Raw genomic sequence first — 10,924 nt, 5'->3', positions numbered from 1 at the left:
TTTATTACTTCTGATTGGACTGAAGAGTAAGGCCAGTTTTGGGACTCTTTTGCACCAGTGGTTTTGCTGACCAAAACATAATTATTGTTACAGCCCTATGAAGCTTCGTTCAGCAGAACCTCAAAGTGTGTATTATTTCTAACACCAATCTGATTGTGTGAAAGACAAGGTTTGGGATCCTTAGGACAGTTTCAATCATCTGACATTGATTGGCCAAGTAAGAACTGTGGTCCTCCTTTCCCAAACTCAACAGCCTCATATGCCCATGACGCTGTAGAGTTTGGGACAGGAAACTCGTGGCCATATGTAAACCATGAGATGTCAAATGAGCAAAATCTCCCTTTTTCTAGCTCAGATTTGACTCTGGCTACAACATTGGAATTAGGACCTTCTAAAGGGCCATGCTACAATATGATAGGAATGCCGAAAACAGTAACAGACATGCTTGAGCATTCAGAAATGGTGCAATTGGAAAATTTGTGAAATAAAAAAAAGGTAATGACAGCAGTTAAGCAGTTACCAAGTCATAGCAGTATCTTCATCTCAACTTGAAAGGCCATAAGCCCATTGACAATATAACGGGCCTTTGAAGGATCATTGTTCTTTAATACCCCTTTTTACACCTACACAATGAAAAAAAAAATTACCTGGCAATATATACCAGCGCTGGTGGGGAAAGGTAAAACATTGTTAATATACAGGCTGGTGCCAGTACTAAAATAAAGTGACAACATGGAACACCTCAGGGGAGAGTGCTTCTGACCATGCCACCAGCATCTCTTGATAAAAACAACTTTCCAAACATTCAGCCTACTGCTTAGCAAACTGGGCCAGGGACAATTTATTTAGGGGCAAATCTGAAGGACCTCAGTGATAATTTTTCACATAGAGTTAAGAAAAATTGATTCATGGGACCCTGGTCCAGTGGCCACATGTGTAGGCCAAAGCTTCTGGATCACAGCCATCTCTTACGTGTCGGCAACCCCAGTGCTCTTCTAATAGACCTGATAGAATACACGAGCTCACGTTGAGCCTAATAAATCAGAAGAGGTGCCATGGACAAAGGTAGCAGAAATTTTACAGATCTTTGGTCATGTAGTACAGATGTGGCTAATGGACTAGGGTGAAATGAGACTTTTCGCTCCATTCTTACATAGGGAACTCAACCAAGACCAAATGTTCTATTAACTAGTAAACAAATATAAAAAGTTTAAAAAATTAAGGTGGCCCTACAAAGTATTAGGAATCAGCAACTATACACTGGGCAACCTTTAGAGTTCTAAAGGCGACTGATTTTTGTATTAGGATTACATAGGGCAAAGATACAGATTTGAGCAGAGCTGACCAGTCATTAAGGCTATGTGCACACGTTGCGGATTAGGCTTAGGAATTTCTGGTGCGGATTCTGCCTCTAATGGCAGAAAAAGCACCGGCGGATTTGTCGCGTTTTTTGTGTGGTTCAGCAGCATTTTTTTGTGCGTTTTTGCTGCGGTTTTCTTGCGGATTTGCTGCGTTTTTTACCCCTGTGGTTTTCTATAATGGAATGGGTACAAAAACACTGCAGATTCACAAAAAAGAAGTGAAATGCTACTTCTTTTAAACCGCAGCGTTTACGCAGCGGATCTTCCACAAAGTGTGCACAGAATTTTTTTTTTTTTCTCATTGATTTACATTGTACTGTAAATCAATTGCGGATCTGCAGCGTTTCTCCACCTCAAAAAACGCTGCGGATCCGCAGAGAATCCGCAACGTGTGCACATACCCTTAAGGTTGCTATTGATGAGCGAACATGCTCTGATAAGGTGTTATCCGAGCACACTTGGGTGCTAACTCAGTGACTTTGGCATTTTTTAAAAGAATGTTCATGTCTCTGCGGCTGCATGACTTGTGGCTGTTAGGCAATCCTGGCATGTGTTGTAGCTGTAACAGCCGCAAGACATGCAGTCGCGAGGACTCTAACATATTATTCGAGCACGTTGAAGACACTCTAATGTTAGCACCAGAACATGTTCTCGCATCACTAGTTGTGTCCAAACTGCAGATGCCTGGTGTAACAATTTGGGATTCTACCATGTTTGTTCTCTCAGGAGGTAAGCTAGTGCTGGAGATGTCTAGCAGAAGCTGGTTTCCTTATCCCCATTGAGGAGGAATGTTGAGGTGTTGGCTGTGTACACACAAGATGTAGGGTTCGCTTTAGAAAGAATAAAAGGCTAGGCTACATCCAGCCATAGACTGGGTGATCATGTTACAAAAAAAAAAAAATGAAGATGGTGGGTTGACTAAACCCATCCTAAAAATGTAATCTGATAACATTGGATTGATCATTTTCACTTGTCTTTGGAGCCACCAAGAAGAAAATGACAGTTCTCTGAAGCATCACTAGCGCTGGCCGACTTTACATGTATCATATCTGTAAAACTTCTAATAGTGCTACCTTCAAGGCCACAATTACACGGTCCTTCAGATGGCTGGAGGATAGCTCAATAAAAATGGTATTCCTTCCCATGACCCATGCCAGCTATGCAGTAAAGCCAAGGAGGTTTCCTGGACACTTCCTCCACTTTAAAAAAATAAGTTGACTTCCAGTATCTGGCTCTGGGGATTTCAGAGCCGGGCTCCTGGGCCAAAAACATAGGTTGGTTTCAGACATCATAAATCTCGGCTCATACTTAGATTGTGATTTACGAGATTGGCCCTGGGCCCCCAGACCCAAACATACATGAGGCAGAGTTTGAGTCAGTAGACCTAGGATTGGTCCAAATTTGGACCACGATTTGTAGATCTACGAAACTGGCTTTATTCTCATTTTTCCCAGCTTCTTGCCTGAAGAATGACAATTCAGGCCAGCTAAATGTGTGAGCCACTGACCTAAATAGATGTCATGCTGAAGCCAGAGACAGCTTTACTTTTGCATCATAATAAAAGGGTGGAGAGACTGAAGTTGAACCTATCTGACAAGCTTTAGAGCAGGGCTTGCAAGTGCTGTGCACCTTGCCTATGAAACCGGCCACCTTCCATTCTTGAAGTTTTACGAGCAATTCTACCCTTTTAGGATTGAGAAAAATCCTTTGGTGCAAGTGGCCACTATTTCAATTTTTGATAGGATGATCTACAGAGGAACTAAACACCGCGTAGGCTGCTGATTGGTTCTCGTACAATAGCTATGCAATTCAGTATAGCAGTTAAAAAACACAAGACTAGGGTATGTTCACGAGTGGCGTTTCAGCAGCATTTTTTTTTTCCGGCAGCAAAAACATTTCACAGTACCAGCAAATTGCATGAAATCTCAAATGTAACGTATTTTTTTTTTTAAATATATTTATCTCCAGCATGTCATTTTTTTTCCGCTTTTATTTTTACCCTTTCTAATGAATGGGGGGAAAAAAAAGCACACAAAAGTCATGCGTATTTTAGGCAGCGTTTTTTTTTCCCTACTAACACTTTCTACAGCAAAAACCAAAACGCCACTTGTGAACGAATCAACAAAGTCATATCTACCTTTGAAATTGCCACCATGCTTTTCCAAGAAAATAAGTAATATATTCCTTGTGAAACGCTAGTGCCAAAAAATTGAATAAAAAACAAACAAAAAAAAACTAGAACATTTTGTTAATTTACATAGCGCTGAAATATAGATACAAAAAGTTATTTACGGTTTTCTGGACCCTTTAAAAAAAAAAATTGATTTACTTAACATATATTGTCATTAACAATCTAAGAATTTATGTACAAGAAAAAGTGCATAACACTATTCATTGGTCAAGGTGTAGTGTCGCCTCAAAGCTAAAAGAGAAAATTAAAAAAATGCCTTCATGGGGGGAGAGAAAAAAAAGTAAGTATGGGCCCCATTTTTCAAAACTGTCTAGATGTCTATAGCAAATGACACAAGTGGGGTACGGTTGCCATAAGCAGTCGACATTTCTCAAATAAGGGACAATTTTATTTTAATTTTTTTTAACTTGTCAGGGATTTGCCTTCTACAATAAAACTAACTATAGTTTGTTTTTTCTTTTTGCCTTTGCTTGAAAATATCGGCTAGAGTGTGGCATTTGCAAGCCAGACCCCTTTTTTAACCAAGGCATGCTACAATAATAAAGACTATATAGAAGTTACATTTTTCACATTTTACTAAAACCAATTAACACGATATGTATTGTCATTCTACAGCAAGATAAGAACTCTTGTTTGATGATCGACCTCACTGAGGCTATAATGCTGGTCCGGTTGTTTGGTCTCTTGCTAGTGATGAGCGAGCGTGCTGGGATAAGGTGTTATCAGAGCATGCTAACAGAGTGACTTTGGCGTGTTCGAATATTTTCGAGTTCCCGCAGCTCTATATATTGTGACTGTTCCACAGTCGCAACACATGCAGGGATTAGCGGTTTGTTAGGCAATCCCTGCATGTGTTGCGCCCGTTTCGAGCAGGCCTAAGACTGTTAGCACCTGCACATGCTCCGATAACACCTTATCCCAGCACGTTCACTCATCACTACTCTTTGACCCTTCACGGTTTAAAAAAAAAGATGTAATTACTCAAAACACGTTCACTTTTGTATTATTGCACTATTCTCTATACCTTCTATTACTTCCTAAATACATCCATTTGCCCACACTTTTTCAATAATTAAAACCTAGGAAATAAATAAACCATTGTGGATGGTACAGTGTGACCAGGGAAGTGAGAAGAGTAACTTTATTTTTTTCTTTTCCATTTTTTTTCCTTTTTTTGTTATGATATGCTTGTTTTTTTCTCTTTTTTAATTCATTCTCAAAACTTCAGCTGCATGGCATTGTCCAACATAATGTATATGAATGTATGTATGTATATAAAAAATAATACATACATAGAAAAAATAATGGATGGATTTTTTTGTTTTTTTTCCGTTTTTTTTTTTTCTTTGCAAATGTGAAATGAGAACTGTTTTGTTTTTGTTTTTTCATACAGACTTCCCTCCCCTTCCCCAGACATTCGTCAAACTTCTATTGTGGTCATACAAACATAGTTTGTAATTTATAGGCTATAGAAAGTCCTGTACAAAGTCTGATGAACTTAGTGCCCAAAAATGAAGTCTGTGTGTTGTAATGAACGAAAACAAAAAAGAAAGACATCTAAGCGTTTCCACTTGCAGAATACGAAAACTGGGGAAAGTGCGGCCTTCTTTCATTGTCAACAAATTCCAGATTTTCATCTGCAAAAGAAACAAGTCAAAAATTAAACACAATACTAGAAGCTCAATAAACAAAGATGGCATCAATTTAGGAAAAAAATAATAATCAGCAAAATACACTTTTTCATTTTTTAAACTTTTTTCTTTTTTTTTTTAAATTAAAAAAAAAAAAAAACTTTTTCATTTATCGTACTTTTCATTAACCCCTTTACCCCAGATGGTGGTTTGCATGGTTAATGACCGGGCCAATTTTTACAAATTCTGACTACTGTCACTTTATGAGGTAATAACTCTGGAACGCTTCAATAGATCCCCCTTGATTCTGACACTGTTTATTCATCATGACATATTGTACTTCATGTTAGTGGTAAAATTTCTTTGATATGACTAGCGATTATTTGTGAAAAAATGGAAATTTTACAAATTTTGAAAACGTCGCAATTTTCCAACTTTGAATTTTCATGCCCTTAACCCCTTAATCCCATATGACGTACTATCCCGTCCAGGTGACCTGGGACTTAATTCCCATGGACGGGATAGTACGTCATATGCGATCGGCCGCGCTCACGGGGGGAGCGCGGCCGATCGCGGCCGGGTGTCAGCTGCCTATCGCAGCTGACATCCGGCACTATGTGCCAGGAGCGGTCACGGACCGCTCCCGGCACATTAACCCCCGGCACACCGCGATCAAAGATGATCGCGGTGTGCCGGCGGTGCAGGGAAGCATCGCGCAGGGAGGGGGCTCCCTGCGGGCTTCCCTGAGACGATCGGTACACGGTGATGTGCTCACCGTGTACCGAGCGTCTTCTCCCTGCAGTCCCCGGATCCAAAATGGCCGCCGGGCTGCATCCGGGTCCTGCAGGGAGCACTTCCGGGTCAGGATCAGGCTGCAGCTGCAGCTCTAATCCTGCCCGGCTGTATGTCAGATCACCGATCTGATAGAGTGCTGTGCACACTGTCAGATCGGTGATCTGTGATGTCCCCCCCTGGGACAAAGTGAAAAAGTAAAAAAAAAAATTTCCACACTTGTAAAAAAAAAATAAAAAAAAAATTCCTAAATAAAGCAGAAAAAAAAAAATATTATTCCCATAAATACATTTCTTTACATAAAAAAAAAACAAAAAAAACAATAAAAGTACACATATTTAGTATCGCCGCGTCCGTAACGACCCGACCTATAAAACTGGCCCACTAGTTAACCCCTTCAGTGAACACCGTAAGAAAAAAAAAAAAAAAACGAGCCAAAAAACAACGCTTTATTATCATAACGCCGAACAAAAAGTGGAATAACACGCGATCAAAAAGACGGATATAAATAACCATGGTACCTCTGAAAACGTCATCTTGTCCCGCAAAAAACGAGCCGCCATATAGCATCATAACCAAAAAAATAAAAAAGTTATAGTCCTGAGAATAAAGCGATGCCAAAATAATTATTTTTTCTATAAAATAGCTTTTATCGTATAAAAGCGCCAAAACATAAAAAAAATGATATAAATGAGGTATCGCTGTAATCGTACTGACCCGAAGAATAAAACTGCTTCATCAATTTTACCAAAAGCGGAACGGTATAAACGCCTCCCCCAAAAGAAATTCATGAATAGCTGGTTTTTGGTCATTCTGCCTCACAAAAAATCGGAATAAAAAGCGATCAAAAACTGTCACATGTCCGAAAATGTAACCGATAAAAACGTCAACTCGTCCCGCAAAAAACAAGACCTCACATGACTCTGTGGACCAAAATATGGAAAAATTATAGGTCTCAAAATGTGGAGACGCAAAAACTTTTTTGCTATAAAAAGCGTCTTTTAGTGTGTGACGGCTGCCAATCATAAAAATCCGATATAAAAAACTCGCTATAAAAGTAAATCAAACCCCCCTTCATCACCCCCTTAGTTAGGCTAGGTTCACATTGCGTTAATGGGTTAACGCTAACGGACAGCGTTGCACGGCGAAAATGTCACAATTAACGCCGTGCAACGGGTCCGTTAGCACAACCATTGACAGCAATGTGATTTTCGGGTGTAGCGCATCGCTAGAGCGTGCCATTTTCGGCTCGCGCTAGCAAGGTGCCGTTCTTTTGTGGCGCGCCTCAGACGCTGCTTGCAGCGTCCGCGGCGCGCCCGAGGTCCGATCCCCGATCTTCCAGAGCGGGGACGTTAACGCGACCACTAAACACGACACCTAAAAAGACATTGCGTTAGCGCAATCCGCTAGTGCTAAACGGATTTCCCTAATGCAATGTGAACCTAGCCTTAGGGAAAAATAATAAAATTAAAAAAAATGTATTTATTTCCATTTTCCCATTAGGGTTAGGGTTAGGGCTAGGGTTAGGGCTAGGGTTAGGGTTAGGGTTAGTATTACATTTACGGTTGGGATTAGGGTTGGGATTAGAATTAGGGGTGTGTCAGGGTTAGGTGTGTGGTTAGGGTTACAGTTGGGATTAGGGTTAGGGGTGCGTTTGGATTAGGGTTTCAGTTATAATTGGGGGTTTCCACTGTTTAGACACAACAGGGGCTCTCCAAACGCGACATGGCGTCCGATCTCAATTCCAGCCAATTCTGCATTGAAAAAGTAAAACAGTGCTCCTTCACTTCCGAGCTCTCCCGTGCGCCCAAACAGGGGTTTACCCCAACATATGGGGTATCATCGTACTCGAGACAAATTGGACAACAACTTTATGGGTCCAAGTTCTCTTGTTATCCTTGGGAAAATAAAAATTTGGGGGGCTAAAAATCATTTTTGTGGGAAAAAAAAGGATTTTTTATTTTCACGGCTCTGCGTTGTAAACTGTAGTGAAACACTTGGGGGTTCAAAGTTTTCACAACACATCTAGATAAGTTCCTTGGGAGGTCTAGTTTCTAATATGGGGTCACTTGTGGGGGGTTTGTACTGTTTGGGTACATCAGGGGCTCTGCAAATGCAACGTGACTCCTGCAGACCAATCCATCTAAGTCTGCATTCCAAATGGCGCTCCTTCCCTTCCGAGCTCTGCCATGCGCCCAAACAGTGGTTCCCCCCCACATATGGGGTATCAGCGTACTCAGGACAAATTGGACAACAACTTTTGGGGTCCAATTTATTATGTTACCCTTGTGAAAATACAAAACTGGGGGCTAAAAAATAATTTTTGTGAAAAAAAAAAATAAATTATTTTAACGGCTCTGCGTTATAAACTGTAGTGAAACATTTGGGGGTTCAAAGCTCTCAAAACACATCTAGATAAGTTCCTTATGGGGTCTAGTTTCCAAAATGGTGTCACTTGTGGGGGGTTTTAATGTTTAGGCACATCAGGGGCTCTCCAAACCAACATGGCGTCCCAACTTAATTCCAGTCAATTTTGCATTGAAAAGTCAAATGGCGCTCCTTCCCTTCCGAGCTCTGCTATGCACCCAAAAAGTGGTTTACCCCCACATATGGGGTATCGTCGCACTCAGGACAAATTGCACAACAACTTTTGTGGTCTAATTTCTTCTCTTACCCTTGGGAAAATAAAAAATTGGGGGCGAAAAGATCATTTTTGTGAAAAAATAAGATTTTTTATTTTTACGGCTCTGCATTATAAACTTCTGTGAAGCACTTGTTGGGTCAAAGTGCTCACCACACATCTAGATAAGTTCCTTAAGGGGTCTACTTTTCAAAATGGTGTCACTTGTGAGGGGTTCCAATGTTTAGGCACATCAGGGGCTCTCCAAACGCAACATGGCGTCCCATCTCAATTCCAGTCAATTTTGCATTGAAAAGTCAAATGGCGCTCCTTCCCTTCCGAGCTCTGCCATACGCCCAAACAATGGTTTACACCCATATATGGGGTATCAGCGTACTCAGGACAAATTGGCCAACAATTTTTGAGGTCCAATTTCTTCTCTTACTCTTGGGAAAATAAAAAATTGGGGGCGAAAAGATCATTTTTGTGAAAAAATATGATTTTTTATTTTTACGGCTCTGCATTATAAACTTCTGTGAAGCAATTGGTGGGTCAAAGTGGTCACCACACATCTAGATAAGTTCCTTAGGGTGTCTACTTTCCAAAATGGTGTCACTTGTGGGGGGGTTTCAATGTTTAGGCACATCAGTGGCTCTCCAAACGCAACATGGTGTCCCATCTCAATTCCTGTCAATTTTGCATTTAAAAGTCAAATGGCGCTCCTTCCCTTCCGAGCTCTGCCATGCGCCCAAACAGTGGTTTACTCCCACATATGGGCTATCAGCGTACTCAGGACAAATTGGACAACAACTTTTGGGGTCCATTTTATCCTGTTACCCTTGGTAAAATAAAACAAATTGGAGCTGAAATAAATTTTGTGTGAAAAAAAGTTAAATATTCATTCTTATTTAAACATTCCAAAAATTCCTGTGAAACCCCTGAAGGGTTAATAAACTTCTTGAATGTGGTTTTGAGCACCTTGAGGGGTGCAGTTTTTAGAATGGTCTCACACTTGGGTATTTTCTATCATATAGACCCCTCAAAATGACATCAAATGAGATGTGGTCCCTAAAAAAAAATGGTGTTGTAAAAATGAGAAATTGCTGGTCAACTTTTAACCCTTATAACTCCCTAACAAAAAAAAATTTTGGTTCCAAAATTGTGCTGATGTAAAGTAGACATGTGGGAAATGTTACTTATTAAGTATTTTGCGTGAGATATCTCTGTGATTTAAGGGCATAAAAATTTAAAGTTGGAAAATTGCGAAACTTTCTAAATTTTCGCCAAATTTCCGTTTTTTTCACAAATAAACGCAAGTTATATCGAATAAATGTTACTACTAAAATGAAGTACAATATGTCACGAGAAAACAATGTCAGAATCGCCAAGATCCGTTGAAGCGTTCCAGAGTTATAACCTCATAAAGGGACAGTGGTCAGAATTGTAAAAATTGGCCCGGTCATTAACGTGCAAACCACCCTCGGGGCTTAAGGGGTTAAAATCACAGAGAGGTCACACGAAATACTTAAGTAACATTTCCCACATGTCTTAACATCAGCACAATTTTGGAACCAATTTTTTTTGTTAGGAAGTTATAAGGGTTAAAAGTTAAATAGCGATTTCTCATTTTAAACACAATTTTTTTTATTATTTTTTTTTTTAGGGACCACCTCACATTTGAAGTCACTTTGAGGGGACTATATGATAGAAAATACCCAAAAGTGACATCATTCTAAAAACGTCACCCTTCAAAGTACTCAAAACCACATTCAAGTTGTTTATTAACCCTTCAGGTGCTTCACAGGAATTTTTGTAATGTTTAAAAGGAAGAAAGAAAAATGATCATTTAACTTTTCTTCACAAAAAATTTACTTCATATCCATTTTTTTTTTTCATTTTTACCAAGGGTAACAGGAGAAATTGGACCCGCTAAGTTGTTGTTCAATTAGTCCCGAGTACCCGGATACCCCATATGTAGGAGTAAACCACAGTTTGGGCGCATGGCAGAGCTCGGAAGGGAAGGAGCGCCATTTCACTTTTCAATGCAAAATTGGCTGGAATTGAGATCGGACGCCATGATGAAGAGCCCCTGATGTGCCTAAACAGTGGAAACCCCCCACAAATGACACCATTTTGGAAACTAGACACCCCCCAAGGAACTTACCTAGATGTGTGGTGAGCATTTTGAACCCCCAAGCGCTTCACAGAAGTTTATAACGTAGAGCCGTAAAAATAAAAAATCTTTTTTTTTCCACAAAAATGATCTTTTCGCCCCCATTTTTTTATTTTACCAAGTGTAACAGGATAAATTGGACCCCAATAGTTGTGC

The 10,924-nt window shown here is 40.0% G+C and overlaps 1 protein-coding gene across 3 annotated transcripts in view; it reads right to left on the bottom strand.

The window, feature by feature from the left end:
• Nucleotides 1-4,759: 4,759 nt before the first annotated feature.
• AKT1 (AKT serine/threonine kinase 1) overlaps nucleotides 4,760-10,924 on the bottom strand; it is a 123,956-nt gene continuing 117,791 nt past the window's right edge. For all 3 annotated transcript variants that reach the window (XM_069734231.1, XM_069734223.1, XM_069734240.1), the window contains exon 14: nucleotides 4,760-5,189. In XM_069734231.1, the coding sequence (XP_069590332.1) occupies nucleotides 5,110-5,189 (80 nt within the window). In that variant the 3' untranslated portion in view covers nucleotides 4,760-5,109. The remainder of the gene's footprint in view (nucleotides 5,190-10,924) is intronic.

This window comes from Ranitomeya imitator, chromosome 1 (assembly GCF_032444005.1).
Source record: "Ranitomeya imitator isolate aRanImi1 chromosome 1, aRanImi1.pri, whole genome shotgun sequence".
Lineage (NCBI taxonomy): Eukaryota > Metazoa > Chordata > Amphibia > Anura > Dendrobatidae > Ranitomeya > Ranitomeya imitator.
The sequence above is the reverse complement of the archived record's forward strand: the minus strand, read 5'-3'. Positions and strand labels throughout refer to the sequence as shown.